At 40.9% G+C, this 19,511-nt stretch overlaps 1 protein-coding gene across 1 annotated transcript; it reads left to right on the top strand.

Annotated features, from left to right (window-relative positions):
* The first annotated feature begins 325 nt into the window (after nucleotides 1-325).
* On the top strand, nucleotides 326-18,576 carry LOC105009061 (myosin heavy chain, fast skeletal muscle-like). The gene is made up of 39 exons (XM_034295436.1): nucleotides 326-553; nucleotides 1,246-1,392; nucleotides 2,659-2,815; nucleotides 2,905-2,932; nucleotides 3,149-3,260; nucleotides 3,383-3,475; nucleotides 3,703-3,763; nucleotides 3,886-3,984; nucleotides 5,559-5,662; nucleotides 5,906-6,044; nucleotides 7,556-7,674; nucleotides 7,780-7,929; nucleotides 8,018-8,188; nucleotides 8,292-8,595; nucleotides 8,997-9,061; nucleotides 9,151-9,238; nucleotides 9,339-9,456; nucleotides 10,423-10,546; nucleotides 10,738-10,874; nucleotides 11,297-11,552; nucleotides 12,349-12,591; nucleotides 12,953-13,129; nucleotides 13,230-13,375; nucleotides 13,467-13,557; nucleotides 13,921-14,310; nucleotides 14,406-14,532; nucleotides 14,729-14,847; nucleotides 14,963-15,159; nucleotides 15,287-15,470; nucleotides 15,576-15,741; nucleotides 15,974-16,098; nucleotides 16,241-16,549; nucleotides 16,767-16,970; nucleotides 17,111-17,236; nucleotides 17,366-17,536; nucleotides 17,715-17,819; nucleotides 17,902-17,997; nucleotides 18,180-18,311; nucleotides 18,541-18,576. The coding sequence occupies exons 1-39, from the start codon at nucleotides 338-340 to the stop codon at nucleotides 18,559-18,561; spliced, it is 5,817 nt and encodes a 1,938-aa protein (XP_034151327.1). The 5' UTR covers nucleotides 326-337; the 3' UTR covers nucleotides 18,562-18,576.
* Nucleotides 18,577-19,511: the final 935 nt, after the last annotated feature.

Raw genomic sequence — 19,511 nt, 5'->3', positions numbered from 1 at the left:
TTTAGTAAAGTTGTTTGCCTCTAGGAAAATGAATGTTACCAGTTGCATGTCCCTGGTGAAAATGATTGACTTGAAAGAAGCCTTTCCAAATGTTTCCTGTGCCTTACAGGGCTATATGATAAGGTTTCAGACTGGGTTTCATAACAATCTAATACTTTACAGGGTAATCCAAGAAGTACATTTTCATCTGTAGTGGGGAAAAAAGGTGAGCAAGGTTTGAATCTTTACATTCAAACATATTGTTAGAGATACCACCCATCTACCAGTTGTCTGGGAAGGAACCCCCTCAGAGTGTATCATGCTTCTTGTTTCATGTCGTTCCTAGAGATCCGTCACCATGAGTACGGACGCAGAAATGGAGCAGTATGGCAAGGCCGCCATATTCCTCCGTAAGCCTGAGAAGGAGAGGATTGAGGCACAAACAGCCCCCTTTGATTCAAAGAACGCTTGCTTTGTCCCTGATCCCAAAGAGCTGTACCTTAAGGGTTTGGTCACAGGCAGAAAAGATGGAAACTGTACTGTGAACGTGAAGTTGCCTGACGGCACTGTACAGGTAAGACCGGTTTGATAAAGAGGCTTTGTTTGATGTAAGTTTGTAGTTTTTTAAACAAAATCTAAATGAAAGGATGTATTTTGTTAATCAATAGCTTTTATCTGCTTTTGGGAAGTAGTTTAAAATCTCCCCAAAGCATCCATGTGCAAATTCCTTTCAAGGGCAAAATACAGGGCTCCATATTCTTTCAGAATGTTTAAATTCAAAGTTTTTTAAAGCTTAAAAACACATCATAAGACTTATGATGGCATTGCACTTACTTTATACTTCCCATCCCTATAATTTCTGTCACTATTACTAAACCTTAACCTATGAAACCCCTAAACATATAGTCATTCCAGATTCCGTTTTTTGTATGTATGTGTTTTTTCTACTAAACATAGGGCCTTCTTATCATTAAACTGTGATAAAATAGTTTTGAATTAGTGTCTTCATTCGACTACAACATTTACATAAAACCTACATCTAGAAAAACAAAAACAATTCGCAGTAGAAATATAAATCATAAGAAATTGAAAGTGTCTTATAGGCATTAAAACAACATAAGATCACTCTGAATAGCATTACATGAGTGTGAGGAGAAATATTCAGAAGCAGTTTTATCCAGTTCTAAATAGGCCCATGGTATCTCTGTTAGTCAGGAGGTTTTTGCACAACTGCTTTATATAAAAGCATGGATGTGAATGTTTCAGGAAGGAAAAGATTTTAAAGAAGCAGACCTGCTCCAGATGAACCCCCCAAAGTATGACAAGATTGAGGACATGGCCATGATGACCTACCTGAATGAAGCTACTGTGTTGTATAACCTCAAAGAGCGTTATGCAGCATGGATGATTTACGTAAGAAACCTGCAAAAACACACACACAAAGAGTGAAAATTATACACTGACAATCGGGGGGGTCAACTATTCCTCCAGGGCGTAAAGGGAACCCAGTACAGCGCAGACCCATGTTTCAGTGAACTGAAGTCTTACAATACTTACAGTATCTTGCTTGTGTAATGTCTGCAGTCTGTAGATTATGATATGACCAATCCATTAAATCAGCTCATGAGGCACGAATCACACAACAACTTTTGTAGCCAGGGGTCACCAACAAAGTATCCTAGAGCAAAACTGGCACCAAGTTAGACCCGCATACACAGCAGCGGACCATCATTTCTGCTCAAACACAGACACACACAATGCTGTACAAGAACCAAAGACACTATCTATCTACATTCCAAATAGGTAGGCACATGTGTTATTACCATTCAGCATCTATGTCTGTGCCTGACTAACATTAAAGGCATAGACCACCCAATAATCTAAATAAGCTGTTTCCCTACTTAAACTATTAGATGTTTTTCAAGGTAAGAAAACAGTTGATAAATATGGCAGATTTTTGGGTGTTCTATGCCTTTAAGTAGTATCTAGGCTAATGTTTCAGTCTTTAAAGTAGCCTAATGATTCTATCAAATCAGTCTAACCTTTTGGGTTGACTCTCCTGGGCTTTCCTCCCACTTATATATTGCTGTCAAAACGTATATCTACAAAAATTAATCCTCCATTGTCTCACTTCTCATGATTGAGCACCAGTGTTAGCTAACATTAGATAATATATGAAATGTTACATTGGTAATGATTGAAGCCATTAATTAAAGCCCTTGCAACATTGGGAGTGAGGCAGGCAGACAAGACTTCAATTAACATCAAGGTTAAGAAATGATATGGTCCACTTTAGGGGTGTCTGAAATTGTATTACAAGATTCTTCTAGGCATTTAATAAGGTAAATATATAGTAATATTTATGATTACAGGTAAGAACGCTGTATACATTTTTCTGCATCTAAATATTTGTGCATGTTGGTCCTTTATTTATAGAGGAAAAGTGTTTTTTCAAAATCCCAAATCCTAGAAAATCCATCGTGGCGGCCTACCTGTGGTATAGTTTTCCTTGTGAGGAGAGGGCCCTTTGTACCAAACTTCATGACTTTAGGTAGAATAGGGTCAGAGGCGTGACCATGCAAACCTATGGCATACACATACCGAACATACAGAAACAAAACACCCATTCACAGATCCACAGTACACTAATTTTGTAATCCCCTCATACAATCTCTACAGACCTACTCTGGGCTCTTCTGTGTCACGGTGAACCCCTACAAGTGGCTCCCTGTGTACGATGCAGAGGTGGTTGCTGCTTACAGAGGGAAGAAGAGAGTGGAGGCTCCCCCCCATATCTTCTCTGTCTCTGACAATGGCTTTCAGTTCATGCAGATTGGTACATTTGAATGGATGGATTGATATAAAAATCATAGGCCAACCCATAATACTATTACAGGATGATAAATAACACTTTTCTGTTTACAGATAAGGAGAACCAGTCCGTCTTGATTACGTAAGCTGTTAATATTGATAAAAATTATATTTATAATAATGATATTAATCTATTGCAATGTGTTGCATTACATTATAAATTAGGCTAAGTATATTAATGTCTTGAGTAGAGTATTTGATTCACATACTTTTTTTAAACAGGTAAACCGTATTTCTTCATGGCATTTCATAGTAAAACTTGTGACTAATACCTCTCTTTCTTTGTCATACTAACCAGTGGAGAATCCGGTGCAGGAAAGACTGTCAACACCAAGCGTGTCATCCAGTACTTTGCCACCATTGCAGTGTCTGGTGGTGAGAAGAAAAAGCAAGATCCCGGCAAAATGCAGGTGTTTAAGCTTGCCTTTATAATGCATTTGAGTTTGGTTGGATTTGTACATTTTACTAATACTGTTTCAGTTATTATCCCCACATTACCAGTTTTATAGCAACTTGTGTTTCTCTCATTCAGGGTTCTCTTGAGGATCAGATCATTGCAGCTAACCCTTTGCTAGAGGCCTATGGTAATGCCAAGACAGTGAGGAACGACAACTCATCTCGCTTTGTAAGTATGAAAGGCGTACTGGGAAAGTGATCTTATATTGGGGGAAATATAACCTCAAATCTAACCCTTACCTTACTCAGAATGAAAGCCATTCTGGAAAAGTGATCTTATATTGGGGGAAATATATATTACATTTCTTCCCTATTTCTCCGTTTTGTCGATGCGTAATAAATGGCAACAACTTTCTTTATTATTTTTATAACTTTTTCTAACCAAATATTCTGTAGGGTAAATTCATCAGGATTCACTTCCAAGGACCCAAATTGGCTAAAGCTGACATTGAGACCTGTGAGATGGTTTTGTTTCTCTATATAAATTTAAGATTGAATTTTGCTAATAATTGAATACATTTAAATTGTAAGTCATCCTTTCTCTCTTTCTTTCACTTACTCTGTTACTTTCTCCTTCAGACCTGCTGGAGAAGTCAAGAGTGACCTTCCAGCTTCCAGATGAAAGAGGCTACCACATCTTCTTCCAGATGATGACAGGCCACAAACCTGAAATAGTTGGTAAGCAAAAGGTTTCAGGGAAATCATTCCATCTGTAGCAATTTCATTACAGTTTTTATAGTTCATACATCAGTAAATCTACACATGGACCAGGTCTTTGAGAAATATGTATCAATTAATTTACTTTGATGCACCAGTACTTTGATGCAGCAGAATTAAGTAGTGATTTTAGCCAGTACATGTCAAAAGGCATTGTGTATAGCAGTTGGGCTAGCTAGAATGCTAACTGGATACTTGTGGTTAGTTTGGCATGGTAGTATTTTAATTCAAATTATGCTTCAGGCATTGAATTGGTGACCATGACTAAACTATTTACAACCCCAAAGTAATATGAATGCACTCACCTATTTGTAACTTATTTGGACTAGGATATATATGGCAGCAGAGCTAACTGCACGCTAACTAGACAGAGGATTCCATAATGAGAAAAGAGATACACATGGAAATCGTATCATGCTATAGATATGGACAATGCAGAAGCTTCAAAATAACAAAAACAAAAAATTGTGCCATAGACTAACAAAACAATAAAACAACACAATCAGATGGCCCACCGCCAATCCGGTCGACACAATCCAGTTGATGTTGCAGGCAGCATAACATTCACCGCGGCGTCTCCAGACTCTTTCATGTCTGTCACATGTGCTCAGTGTCAACCTGCTCTCATCTGTGAAGAGTACAGGGGCACCTGCCAATTCCTCTGGTGAATGCCAATCGAGATGCACTGTGCGGGGGCTGTGAGCACAGGTCCCACTGGAGAATGTTGGGCCCTCATGGACAGTTTGGTCAGAAACATGCACACCAGTAGCCTGCTGGAGGTCAATTACTAGGGCTCTGGCAGTGCTCCTCCTGTTCCTCCTCGCAGAAAGGATCAGATATCGGTCCTGTTGCTAGGTTGATGTCCTTCTACGGCCCTGTCCAACTCTACTCGTGGTATCTCCTCCACGCCAAACCTTCTTTCGTCAGCACGTAGGAATGTGTCATCCTGGAGTAGCTGGACTGCCTGTGCAACCTGAATGGGCTGCAGGTACCGCTCATGCTACCAGTAGTGACAAGGATACAGGTGACAAAACTACAGGAGAATCGGTCAGGAAGGATAAGGAGAGAGCAATTGTCTCTGGCCACCACCTGCAAAACCATTCCCTGTTTTGGGGTTATCTTACAGTTGCCTCTCCAGGGCACCTGTTGTCACTTTCATTTGCACCACAACAGGTGACATTGATTCACAATATCTTATGGTTCCTAACTGGACAGATTGATATCCCTGACGTTTAATTGACTTGGTGTTATACTGTGATGATTTGTGTTCCTTTAATTTTTTTTGAGCAGTGTATATAATAATATACAACCTAGAAAGGTATTTGATACAGTATTTGAAGGTAATGATAATACGATTGTTTTCTTTCAGCTGTCCAAGTTGAGGCCAAAATAATTGTTGAAAATGTAATGCAAATATCTGTTTAAAGAATTGTGGATTATCTGTCAGGGTTAGTAAATGTGCATGATAAAGCATAGCTGTGAAAACATTTGGGAATACATTTTTGAACTAAAACGTTTTTCTCTGTGGTCCACAGAAATGTCCCTTCTTACCACAAACCCCTATGACTTCCCCATGTGTAGCCAGGGTCAGATTACTGTGAACAGCATCGACGACAAGGTTGAGCTGGAAGCTACAGATGTGAGTCAAACAAAAGGTTTACCAAACTCTAGAAATGGAATGGGTAGGACCACCAAATACTGTAAACCCACAACACAATTCCAATGCTGTGGCAGCTTGAACATTCATGTCTCTATTTCATTTAATGAAAATCTCTTATTTTAGTTAAGATTCGATCTGACTTCCTTTGTACAATGACAGAGGAAGTGAGGAGGAATTGAGCAGCCATTGAGTTTAAATTTTGTAATTCCTCTCTACTGCCAGGATGCCATTACAATTCTTGGCTTCACTAACGAGGAGAAGATGTCCATCTACAAGCTGACAGGAGCTGTAATTCACCATGGCAACATGCACTTCAAGCAGAAGCAGCGTGAGGAGCAAGCTGAGCCAGACGGAACTGAGGGTGAGGCCCGCTCATTGACACACAGTGTAAAACATTAGTCCCATTCCCCTTCTGAAAAAAGGAAAATAAAATGTTTGACAAATATTGTCCCAAGAAAGTCAGGCTGTAGATATTTTTTGGAGAAATCTTATAATCACTAGAGATTACACCGGATGAGGCTGTGTTTTAGTGAACCTTAGAGGAAGTTCGAACTGAAAATGGCTCTCACTACATAGTCTTTTGCTTATTACTGTTTGTATTGTTGTTATTTTTGTACATGCTGCACTGTCGCTCATACAGTATGATCGTCAAGAACATTTGGAAGTTTGTTCATTACTGGATATGGACGTTTTCTCAACTTATCGGAGCCCTTACTGCGACTCCTTTGTCCTGCTGCTGATTTCTTTACCAACATGCTGCCGAAGGTGAAAGAAGAGATGCAAACGTGACGGTATCCTATGTAGATCTCGGACGACATTCTGCAATCTTCCATTACCAAGCATTTTATTTGGAAATTCTGACGACACACACCGCCCTCTCCCACCTGGAAAAGGGTAACACATTCGTGAATGCTGTAAATCTACTACAGCCATTCAACACTAGTGTGCCCTGCTAAGCTTGTCCCTAAGCTCCCTCCCTTTGCAACTGGATCCAGGACTTCCTGACAATCAGACCCCAGGTGGTGAGAATGGGCAACCTCACCTCCTCTGCACTGACCCTGAGCACTGGAGCCCCTCTGGGCTGCATACTCAGTCCCCTCATGTAATTCCTGTTCACACATTAATGTGTGGCCACACACAGGTCCAATGTCTTACTTACGTTTGCGGACAACACCACGATTAAGGGTCTGAACTCTCTCTCAACGTCTGCAAGACTAAGGAGATGAAAGAAAGCAGCAGACAGGGGTCACGCCCCCAAACACATCAATGGAGCTGAAGAGGAGCGTCTCGGACTTCAAGTTCCTCAGTGTGTTCATCAAAAATGACCTCACCTGGTCCCGGCAAGCAGACTCTGTGTTTAAAACTGTCCAAAAGGTCATTAACGTCCTGAGGAGATTCAAGAAGTTTGGCATATCTGCAAAAACTCTCACCAACTTCTAATGGTGCACCATTGAGAGCATCTTCTCAGGCGACATTACTGCCTGGTATGGCAGCTGCTGATCGTGAGGGTGGTGAAGTCAGCAGCGTGCATCATCGGCTGCCATCACCCTTCTGTGCAAGGCATCTACCATAAAAGAGTTTCTACATTCTCTGGTATTGCTGCTAGTTCTTATTGTAATGTATATTTATGGTATTATTTTTCCTTTTTTTTCCTTAATGCCTACTGTGTAAATGTGTCCCATGTCACAATAATTACACTGTTCAGAATTACGCTATGTTATTCTGTGTATCTGACAAATAAAACATGATTTGACTTTGACTTAAATAGTATACCTTCCAAAAAGTCAACCAAAGGAAAACATGTTGTCTCTGTTATATCAGATACAAGAGATATTGTGTGCCTTATTGTGTTTCGGGTTGTTCTTTCTCCAGTTGCTGATAAAATCGCATACCTCATGGGCCTGAACTCAGCTGAGATGTTGAAGTGTCTCTGCTACCCCAAAGTGAAGGTTGGCAATGAGTATGTGACCAAGGGACAGACTGTGCCTCAGGTAAGGCAGTCACCTGGACTTATTTTAGGGATGAGTGCATTTAATTACAGTTATGTTCATTCTCTTATCTTATCTCTGGACTTAAACGAGGTACTATTGTTGCAGGTTAATAATGCAGTGAGCGCCCTGTCCAAGTCTGTTTATGAGAGGATGTTCTTGTGGATGGTGGTCCGTATCAACGAGATGTTGGACACCAAGCAGCCAAGACAGTTTTATATTGGTGTACTCGACATTGCCGGGTTTGAGATCTTTGATGTAAGTATGAGACCAACACTAGTCAATTTGTTATCCTTCAGATAGCTTACAACCTTGATTCATTATATTCTCTAAATCTCATCAACAGTTCAACACATTGGAGCAGCTGTGCATCAACTTCACCAATGAGAAACTGCAACAGTTTTTCAACCACACCATGTTTGTCCTGGAGCAAGAGGAGTACAAGAAGGAGGGCATCATCTGGGAGTTCATTGACTTTGGCATGGACTTGGCACAATGTATTGAGCTTATTGAGAAGGTACATTGTCTGGGAAAACCATTATCAACCCCAACAGCTAAGCTAACAAATATGGATCCTACATGTAAATCTAATTAATTTTATATCAATCTTTTTTGTCCAGCCAATGGGCATCTTCTCCATCCTTGAAGAGGAGTGTATGTTCCCCAAGGCTTCAGACACTACCTTCAAGAACAAGCTGTATGACCAACATCTTGGTAAATGCAAGGTATTTGAGAAGCCCAAACCTGTCAAAGGCAAGGTGGAGGCCCACTTTGCCCTGGTGCACTACGCTGGCACTGTGGACTACAACATCACTGGCTGGCTGGACAAGAACAAGGACCCCCTGAATGACTCAGTCTGTCAGCTGTACGGGAAGTCCTCAGTTAAACTGTTGGCTGCCCTGTATCCTGCTGCCCCACCTGAGGGTAAGAATAGTAACACATCTAAATAATGAAACTTCAGTCAAAATGCAGACCACCATTTTCTCAACCGTTAATGGAAGTATCTCTATCATCTTCTTGTTTATTCAGGAAATCTTTATTTTAGAATTAGCTTGAGGAAAAAGTAGATATATGTCAGTTTGCACACAAGTTCCACCAAGGTATTAATTCTGCATTCATCTGAACCACTTTATGTTGAAGCAAATTCCAATGCCCTGTCACAAAACTATGGATTATCTTTTCACTTTTTGGGGATTTAATCTAGCATCCACTAGATTACCGGTCAGATCCTCCCACTGCTTGGCCACTATTCCCCGATTAAGACATTTGAAGTTTACCTGAGATCCTCTCATTTATGATATTTGACTTTCTACCATTTTATCAAGATACAAGCAAGAAAGGAGGCAAGAAGAAGGGTGGTTCCATGCAGACTGTGACCTCCCAGTTCAGGGTGAGCTTTGGATTTTTCAGAATCAAGTCCTTCAAAAGCTGCTTTGATTATCATATTTCCTGAGAAAATGGTTTGTAACCCTCTTATAGGAGAACTTGGGCAAACTGATGACCAACTTGAGGAGCACTCACCCTCACTTTGTGCGCTGCCTGATTCCTAATGAGTCAAAGACTCCAGGTACCACAAATATAGACTTACAAACGACAAGTAACATTAGTACAGTATCAGTACCTTTAAAAAACTGGATCAGAGTATTAAAGGAGGCTTGTCTTTCTAGGTCTGATGGAGAACCATCTGGTTATCCATCAGCTCAGGTGTAACGGTGTACTGGAGGGTATCAGGATCTGCAGGAAAGGCTTCCCCAGCAGAATCCTATATGCTGACTTCAAGCAAAGGTACAAACAAATGCATAAACACACACAAACACAAAAAAGAGCACCCCTTGAATAATAAAAAAAAACTACACTTGCAGGAGAAATGTCCAAACTGTTTAATGCATAAAAAGTATTCCTATTATATACTATGTGCCCTGTCTCAGCAAACTTTTTGGTTCGAGGCCCAAATAGGGATTTTGAAGTTCAACAGAGGGCTGCACATATTTTATTTGATAGAAAGTGTGTTTGTCAAAATCACTTTGCTGGCCAGAAAAGCACAGTTATTGACACATTCAAAGGTCTATAACAATTTGTATGTACTTTAGATCAAGTTTGAGATGTTTAATAGGCTTGGAGGGCTTTAATAACCAAATTTTAATAACCAATTTTTTCTGAATAGAAATGTGTCTGCTTACCAAGAGGATGTTAGCCAGCCGAGTCTGGAAACATTACATATTTGTTAAGTTAATGTAGCTACAATATTAATGCACCATTGATGCTGAGCAATACATATATATATATATATATATATATATATATATATATATATATATACATATATCATTTGTTAGAGGATGAACGTTAGGCTTTGGCAGACCGGGGGGGTGAAAACAGCAGCAGGAGGAATTGTCTCATGCACTCACCTGTAAACCAGTGTATGCTGCATGTTAGCTAGCTGACTGCTCATATGCTGATAACCAATGTAATATCACATAGCTGCAATAGACTTACCAAGCCAAGGTGCTTTAATTATAATCTAACCAGCCATTAAACACAAGACCAGCAGTAATTTTCCAGACAGGCAAAACCATTTGGAAGGAGAGGGGTGTTCTGTTTTTCACTTCTTCTCAAGAGGGTGGACCAGCCCAGCTCCAATGCAGCACATTTGATCTGATCTGCTTTGAGGACTTTTCCCAGCATTAGTAAATGCTTTCCTGGTAAAGAATATAACTTAACATTATGATAAAACAAATTATCCTCATTCAGGTACAAAGTACTGAATGCCAGCGTCATCCCTGAGGGACAGTTCATGGACAACAAGAAGGCTTCTGAGAAGCTGCTTGGGTCCATTGATGTAAATCATGAGGAATACAAGTTTGGACACACCAAGGTCAGTCCAATACACCCAACTGAAGCAGACTTAAGGATTATAACAGATAGGTGATCCTTACATATTATTATCATTGCTAGTAACTAATGAAAAATAAACAGGTAATTGTGTTATCTGTTTTATGGCTTGTTTGTAAGCATTACACATTGTATGACTATGGCTCCAGAATGTAACATATTTACCTGCCTCAGGTGTTCTTCAAAGCCGGTCTTCTTGGTGTCCTGGAGGAGATGAGAGACGAGAAGCTGGCCGCTCTGGTCCGCATGATCCAGGCTCTTAGCCGTGGATATCTCATGAGGAGGGAGTTTAGCAAGATGATGGAGAGGAGGTGAGGAGTAGTAGACATCTTGGCTAAATCTTCTGCAAACATCCTGTATTTAATGAATATCACTTGATCAGAATGGGAAATGACATCTTATAATGTTAAGCCATATCACATCAAATTTCACTTACAGTACATTGCATTTTTTTGATCCCAATCATAAATAATCATATCTAACATTATTAAATATGGATTAATTATCTGAATGATTTACCTAAATCAAACATTTTATTTAAAGTCTTGAAGAATTTACACTTCCTAATAAGATTTAAATCATGCAGTTTACGACGATAAGCAGGGTTGAATTTTCCAAGCCCAATGCCTCAGCTGTATAAAAAACGTTGTGGTGGAATTCATTTTGTTTTTCAAATCCAAAATGTAGCTTTAAGCATGTTACTCACCTTTCCTCGTCCTATATTTTCGACCAGAGAATCAATCTACTCCATCCAGTACAACATCCGTTCATTCATGAATGTGAAACACTGGCCATGGATGAAGCTGTACTTTAAGATCAAGCCCCTGCTGAAGAGTGCTGAGACTGAGAAGGAGCTGGCCAACATGAAGGAGAACTATGAGAAGATGCAGTCGGACCTGGCCAAGGCTCTGGCCAAGAAGAAGGAGCTGGAGGAGAAGATGGTATCCTTGCTGCAGGAGAAGAATGACCTGGCACTCCAAGTCGCATCTGTGAGTGCCCATTTGCGCACACATGAATACAAACAGTACATTCACACAATACCAAGAACATACACACATAGACACACACATGAATACAAACAGTACATTCACACAATACCAAGAACACACACAGACACACACATGAATACAAACAGTACATTCACACAATACCAAGAACATACACACATAGACACACACATGAATACAAACAGTACATTAACACAATACCAAGAACACACACAGACACACACATGATACAAATAGTACATTCACACAATACCAAGAACAAAAACAGACACACACATGAATACAATAGTACATTCACACAATACCAAGAACAAACACACACAGACACATACAGACACACACATGAATAAAAATAGTACATTCACACAATACCAAGAACACACACAGACACACACATGAATACAAACAGTACATTCACACAATACCAAGAACACACACAGACACACACATGAATACAAACAGTACATTCACACAATACCAAGAACACACACACACACAGACACATACAGACACACACATGAATACAAACAGTACATTCACACAATACCAAGAACACACACACACAGACACACACATGAATACAAAAAGTACATTCACACAATACCAAGAACACACACAGACACACACACGAATACTGACACAGTGTGAACTCATAAAGATTACTGGCCATTAATACTCATACATTTTTATAATTTTTTTATAATGTCTTTGACTAATATGTTTCTTCTGGTCCACTAAGTGAGGCTGCTTTGTGATTTTCCTCCTGTTCTGATACCAGGATTCAGAGAATCTGAACGATGCTGAGGAAAGGTGTGAAGGGCTCATCAAGAGCAAGATCCAGCTGGAAGCCAAACTCAAAGAGTTGAACGAGAGGCTGGAGGATGAGGAGGAAATCAATGCTGAGTTGACGGCCAAGAAGAGGAAGCTGGAGGATGAGTGTTCTGAGCTGAAGAAGGACATTGATGACCTGGAGCTCACCCTGGCCAAAGTGGAGAAAGAGAAGCATGCCACTGAAAACAAGGTATAGTGTCTGACCAAAGTAACTATATAACTAACTATTTAACTATGAAATAGTACCAACATTGAGTGATCTAATGAACACATATTAACATGAATAGATTTAAAATCTATAAAAAATAGTATAATTTCAGGAGAAGGTTTACAGTAGCAGGTTTAGATTACGTGTCATTATCAAGGAACTCCACACACTGATTGCAGGCTCTGTTCCCTAAGCAGACTAGCATGGTGTATGCTGTGATATACTAATGAATACATATTGAAAACCACTATCAACATTCATTTGATATCAATTAAAATAATATAAAGTATAACAAGCGAAACCTTCTCTTTATGACGCAGACTTGTTTTGTTGCTGTTTTCAGGTTAAAAACCTGACAGAGGAGATGGCTTCTGTGGAGGAAAGTGTCGCTAAGCTGACCAAGGAGAAGAAAGCTCTCCAGGAGGCCCACCAACAGACACTAGACGACCTGCAGGCAGAGGAAGACAAAGTCAACACTCTGACCAAGGCCAAGACTAAGCTGGAACAGCAAGTGGACGACGTGAGTGAAGCTGAACATTTTGGCCGTGGCAGTGTTCAAGATGATACTATCTTGAGTTCAGATTTAAATCATACTTTATGCTTGTGTTTGCATCTTGTAGCTTGAGGGTTCTCTGGAGCAAGAGAAGAAGCTCCGTATGGACCTTGAGAGAGCCAAGAGAAAGTTGGAGGGAGATCTGAAACTGGCCCAAGAGTCCATAATGGACCTGGAGAATGACAAGCAGCAGTCTGATGAGAAAATAAAGAAGTAAAAACAAAGAAATGACAACACGATTACCTGCCTTATTGATTACAATTGACATGATGTTGACAATAATTGACATGTTTGTATTTATTAGGAAGGAATTTGAGACCTCCCAACTCCTTAGTAAGATTGAGGATGAGCAGTCTCTGGGAGCCCAGTTGCAGAAGAAGATCAAGGAGCTCCAGGTACAGGACAGGATCTGAACTCTGGAACCGAAAACACCTGAATAATATATTCTGATAACACCTTCCGTTATATTGGTGGAATCTGAGGGCTCAGGTGTCAAGAGTTTTCTTTAGTTCTCCAAATATGTCAACCCCTCTCAGTTGTCCATTATAAAATGTTGTTAATGCCTATGCTGACATTTTCTAATTATATGTGCTTCTTACCATTCTGGGTTGACAACTGCATGTAACTCTGAATATTATAGTCTATATCAACATCTTTATATGACAATACCAATAACATAATTGTGTGAAGTTGAATTGTTTCAGCTGTATTGTAGGGGGGGGAATTTCTTAATTCGATATATTACACTGCTGTTTTAGGCCCGTATTGAGGAGCTGGAGGAGGAGATTGAGGCTGAGCGTGCTGCCAGGGCCAAGGTTGAGAAGCAGAGGGCAGATCTCTCCAGGGAACTTGAGGAGATCAGCGAGAGGCTGGAGGAGGCCGGAGGCGCCACTGCTGCTCAGATTGAGATGAACAAGAAGCGCGAGGCTGAGTTCCAGAAGCTGCGTCGTGATCTTGAAGAGTCCACCCTGCAGCACGAGTCCACAGCCTCCGCTCTGCGCAAGAAGCAGGCCGACAGTGTGGCTGAGCTCGGAGAGCAGATCGACAACCTGCAGCGTGTCAAGCAGAAGCTGGAGAAGGAGAAGAGCGAATATAAGATGGAGATAGATGACCTGTCCAGTAACATGGAGGCTGTCGCCAAGGCTAAGGTGAGTAATGGTTTAGAGGTCAAGCTGTGTTGAGAAGTTTCATTGTCATCATAATTCAAACGGACAGAAGTAATGATGGTGTGTTGTACTGACAGGGCAATCTGGAGAAGATGTGTCGTACTCTAGAGGACCAGCTGAGTGAAATCAAGACTAAGAATGAAGAGAATATTCGCCAGATCACCGACATCAGTGCACAGAGGGCCAGACTCCTGACAGAAAATGGTAACCATTAACCAGGACCAACAAACCAATGCTGTTCGTCAGGAGGAAACTGTCAATTGTATGAGGCTTGAAATCCACCCAACAAAGAACCTACCATTCTATTCAGCCCATAACATTCTCCTAAAATTCTTCAACATTTATTTATAACCGTAAAGAAAAGAGACACTTTTAACAAAATGTTCCTCTATACCTGCAGGTGAGTTAAGCCGCCAGCTGGAGGAGAAGGAAGCCCTGGTTTCTCAGCTGACCAGAGGCAAACAGGCCTTCACTCAGCAGGTGGAGGAGCTGAAGAGGCATATTGAGGAGGAGGTGAAGGTAAGTGACAAAGGATGGACCCACCGATCACAGTTTAAAGGCATATTGACAGCATGCCACTCTCTGAGACCTCCGGTTTTACTGTCACTACAATCTTCTTCATTTTCTCTCATAGGCTAAAAATGCACTGGCTCACGGTGTCCAGTCTGCTCGCCATGACTGCGATCTCCTGAGGGAGCAGTTTGAGGAGGAGCAGGAGGCCAAGGCAGAGTTGCAGCGTGGCATGTCCAAGGCCAACAGTGAGGTGGCTCAGTGGAGGACCAAGTATGAAACTGATGCCATCCAGCGTACAGAGGAGCTGGAGGAGGCCAAGTGAGTCACACAGAACTGAATGAACACAAATATATTATGGATGGTTAGGGTGATACTGGGCTCTGAGCAGTGTTATGGGATTATGTGTTGTAACATGTTTTGCAACATAAAACCAACCATCCAACAGGAAGAAGCTGGCCCAGCGTCTGCAAGAGGCTGAGGAGACCATTGAGGCTGTTAACTCCAAATGCGCCTCCCTGGAGAAGACCAAGCAGAGACTGCAGGGAGAGGTGGAGGACCTCATGATTGATGTGGAGAGAGCCAACGCCATGGCCGCCAACCTTGACAAGAAGCAGAGGAACTTTGACAAGGTAAACATTTGAAATATCTTTAGGAGAATATTTTCTGATTTAAATATGATCAGTTGTTGTAAAATAGTAGTATATTTCTGATTTATAATGCATTGATTTCCCCAGGTTCTGGCAGAGTGGAAGCAGAAATATGAGGAGGGCCAGGCTGAGTTGGAAGGAGCTCAGAAGGAGGCTCGCTCTCTCAGCACTGAACTCTTCAAAATGAAGAACTCCTATGAGGAGGCTTTGGACCAGCTTGAAACTCTGAAGAGAGAGAACAAGAACTTGCAACGTGAGTATTTCCCAGCAGCCTGTATATGTTGGATTTTTTTAATGGAGCGCACTGTAATTATCAAATATATATATAAATTTAACATGTAATTGGCATTTCTTTGAAGATTCCAATTATTTCATTTTTTTCCACGATTCCTTTAATTAATAACTTGTTATTATAAATAAATACCACTTTATTGCATTGGTAATATCCTCACATTTCTGAACTGGCCCTGTGTTTGTCTGTACAGAGGAGATCTCTGACCTGACTGAGCAGATCGGAGAGACTGGCAAGAGCATCCATGAGCTGGAGAAGGCCAAGAAAACCGTGGAGACAGAAAAATCTGAGATCCAGACCGCTCTGGAGGAAGCTGAGGTACAAACTAAAACTATAAGATGGGAAAATAAATGTTATGCTAGCCAAGGCCACAGATAGTATAAAAGCACTCTTGCATTTATTGATCTGCTGGTCTTTTAAATATGCAAAAACTCGACTTGGCTATATTTACTATATTTAGGGCACACTGGAACATGAGGAGTCCAAGATTCTGCGTGTACAACTGGAGCTGAACCAGGTCAAAGGTGAGGTGGACAGGAAGTTGGCGGAGAAGGACGAGGAGATGGAGCAGATCAAGAGGAACAGCCAAAGGGTGATTGACTCCATGCAGAGCACCCTGGATGCTGAGGTCAGGAGCAGAAACGACGCCCTGAGGGTGAAGAAGAAGATGGAGGGAGACCTGAACGAAATGGAGATCCAGCTGAGCCATGCCAACAGGCAGGCCGCAGAGGCCCAGAAACAGCTGAGGAATGTCCAGGGACAGCTCAAGGTAATGGAACGGGGACATCATGGGCAAAAACCTGAACATGGATGGAGTTTTATTGGTTAATCTGTAGAACTGAATAGAACAGAAAGAAATAGATAATAAATATTATAGTGTTCTGTAGAAAGGTAGGAATATTGTATACATTATTTACAAGTAATTTACAACTATTTTGTCACTATTTCCACACGTTTTAATGGAACCATATCTATGTGAAACCCAGGATGCCCAGTTGCACCTTGATGATGCCGTACGTGCCTCAGAGGACATGAAGGAGCAGGTAGCCATGGTGGAGCGCAGAAACGGTCTGATGGTGTCTGAAATCGAGGAGCTGAGAGCAGCTCTGGAGCAGACAGAGAGGAGTCGCAAAGTGGCAGAGACTGAGCTGGTTGATGCCAGTGAACGCGTGGGACTGTTGCACTCACAGGTATGAGTCAAAGCTATTTCTAATGAAACTATTCCTAAGCTGTATACACACACTTGGAATTCAACAGTGAATTGATTTTCATAATTTATACCTTGCTAGTCCTATTTGGAGCAAAATAAATCATGTTTTTCCTTCTCCAGAACACCAGCCTTCTAAACACCAAGAAGAAGCTTGAGAGTGACTTAGTGCAGGTGCAGGGAGAGGTGGATGACTCTGTCCAGGAAGCCAGGAATGCAGAAGAGAAGGCCAAGAAGGCAATCACTGATGTGAGTTCTCATGATTTATTCAATTATACTTTATTTTTTCTAATGATTCAATGGCAGCTGGGCAATCACAACAGGGACGCATTTAGATTTTTATGAATATATATATATATAAACAAACCAATATTTTAGGCTGCCATGATGGCTGAGGAGCTGAAGAAGGAACAGGACACCAGCTCTCACCTGGAGAGGATGAAGAAGAACCTGGAGGTCACAGTCAAAGACCTGCAGCATCGCCTGGATGAGGCTGAGAATCTGGCCATGAAGGGAGGCAAGAAGCAGCTCCAGAAACTGGAGTCCAGGGTCAGTTACCAGCAGGATGGGTTTGGGTAGAATTAAAGATACTTTTTGTACATTTCATTATACAGTATATAAGCTGATTTAGAAGAATACTTCTGTTATACAAAGATGACTGATTCCACAACCTCTGATTCCACAATATGCCTACAATAATGTATATAACTGTATAATCTTACAAAAGGTGCGTGAGCTGGAGGCTGAGGTGGAGGCTGAGCAGAGAAGAGGTGTAGAAGCTGTTAAGGGAGTACGCAAGTATGAGCGCAGAGTCAAAGAGCTGACTTACCAGGTAAGAGAAAATGCTCTCTTTCTTCACAGTCACAGACACATCTGTGTATGTGGGGCTTTGAATCTTTCATCTTCTCCCACAGACTGAAGAGGATAAGAAGAATGTTAAAAGACTTCAGGACCTGGTAGATAAGCTGCAGCTGAAAGTAAAGGCTTACAAGAGGCAGGCTGAGGAAGCGGTGAGTCTTAGTCCTTTACCAGGCCTAAAAGACGTTATGATTTGTCAATATTCCCTAATTGCAAAAAATTTCTGTATAATAAATATTTTGAAAATGTAGTTGCTACTTAAAGATTCAAACTTCTATGAAACTTTGAGGGAGATACTTTGCTGATATTATCCACTTCTGTTTTCCTCACCCAGGAGGAAGCTGCCAACCAGCACATGTCTAAATTCAGGAAGGTGCAACATGAGCTGGAGGAGGCAGAGGAGCGCGCTGACATTGCTGAGTCTCAAGTCAACAAGCTCAGAGCCAAGAGTCGCGATGCTGGAAAGGTACAGATCTTCTCCTTAAACTCTACCACTTTTTAAATATGACCAGTTCAACAGAAGTAACCTTCATAGAGGTCAACACTGATCATTTATATGTATTCAAGGTATCTGATAAGAATTCCAGTTTCAAGCATCTGTAAATTCCTGGTCCTCAAATTGATTAACAATTGTTAAATTCTGTGGAATGTTCTTCATGAACCCTTTCATTATGTCATATTTTTTCTTCCTACAGGGTAAAGAAACAGCAGAGTAAACAAGATCAACTTCTTTAATAATTTTACTGTGTTGCATAAAATATGATTTTCATGGTAAAATGTTGAGCATTAAAGAAAACATTTCAACATCATAAATCTCCTTTGTGGCTGATTTTACAGACATTTCATACCATAAAATTAAGCAGAGAAACTTCAGGACTCTGTCCTGTTTATTACTAATGCTGGGGGAGTAGGGTCAGTTCTCCTTCTCCACAGTTAATCCTTGTAGATCTAAGAAATGCACTTTCTAAATGTTCCCTGTCTCCTGCCGTGTTCAAACTTAGGAGGATATGAGGTCTTGGCCCACACCTCCAGAGTACCAGTTAGGATTTTTGGACTGGTCAACCCTCTGAGGCCAGGTTCCACTCTAGGTTTCTTCCTTAATTTCAGCTTTTTTAGGGACTTTTTCCTAGCCACTGAAATTCAACACTTGTTGTTTGCTCTTGGGTTTTCAGGCTGGTTGTTTTGTCAAAGCACTTTGTGGCAATGTAAAAAGGGCATTATAAATCAGTTTGATTGACCCCTCCAGCTGGTTTAGGATGGAACATGAGGAACATTTCTTCTTGCACCTTATAAACTAGATAATGATTTATGTGAACAGTTTGGGTGGGAAGCAAAGTAATCAAAACAATACATTGGACTGGTGGCATAAAATTATGCCTCAGAAAGCTGGAGTGTAAGTGTTCTTTCTATATATTGTGTCCAAAAAAGTCCCAGGTCTTATGAATAATCTGTGTCCTATAGAAAACTAGTCTAATACAGAAATAATCTAGGAGCTAACAGCATCTTGAAAGCTGGAAATTGTAGGTGAAGCAATACTTGATTTGATGTGAGTTGTTTTCTTCTTGCTACTCTAGCATAAACACCACGTTTGGGAAGCACGTTGGCTATTTTTGTAGTATGCCCAATGTCTTGTTAAATTGTATCCTGAGGAAGGTTCAAGGGGTTA

Source organism: Esox lucius, chromosome 11 (assembly GCF_011004845.1).
Source record: "Esox lucius isolate fEsoLuc1 chromosome 11, fEsoLuc1.pri, whole genome shotgun sequence".
In the NCBI taxonomy this organism is placed as follows: domain Eukaryota; kingdom Metazoa; phylum Chordata; class Actinopteri; order Esociformes; family Esocidae; genus Esox; species Esox lucius.
Note: the sequence above shows the minus strand (reverse complement) of the source record. Positions and strands in the feature narration are given on the sequence as shown.

What these genes read in the sequence shown, in the direction of transcription:
- LOC105009061 (XM_034295436.1), top strand. Translation starts at nt 338, where the DNA reads ATGAGTACGGACGCAGAAATGGAGCAGTATGGCAAGGCCGCCATATTC. An exon ending in CTGTGACCTCCCAGTTCAGG is followed by an intron (nt 9,062 to 9,150) that starts GTGAGCTTTGGA and finishes ACCCTCTTATAG; the next exon opens with GAGAACTTGGGCAAACTGAT. An exon ending in GAGGAGCTGGAGGAGGCCAA is followed by an intron (nt 15,160 to 15,286) that starts GTGAGTCACACA and finishes ACCATCCAACAG; the next exon opens with GAAGAAGCTGGCCCAGCGTC.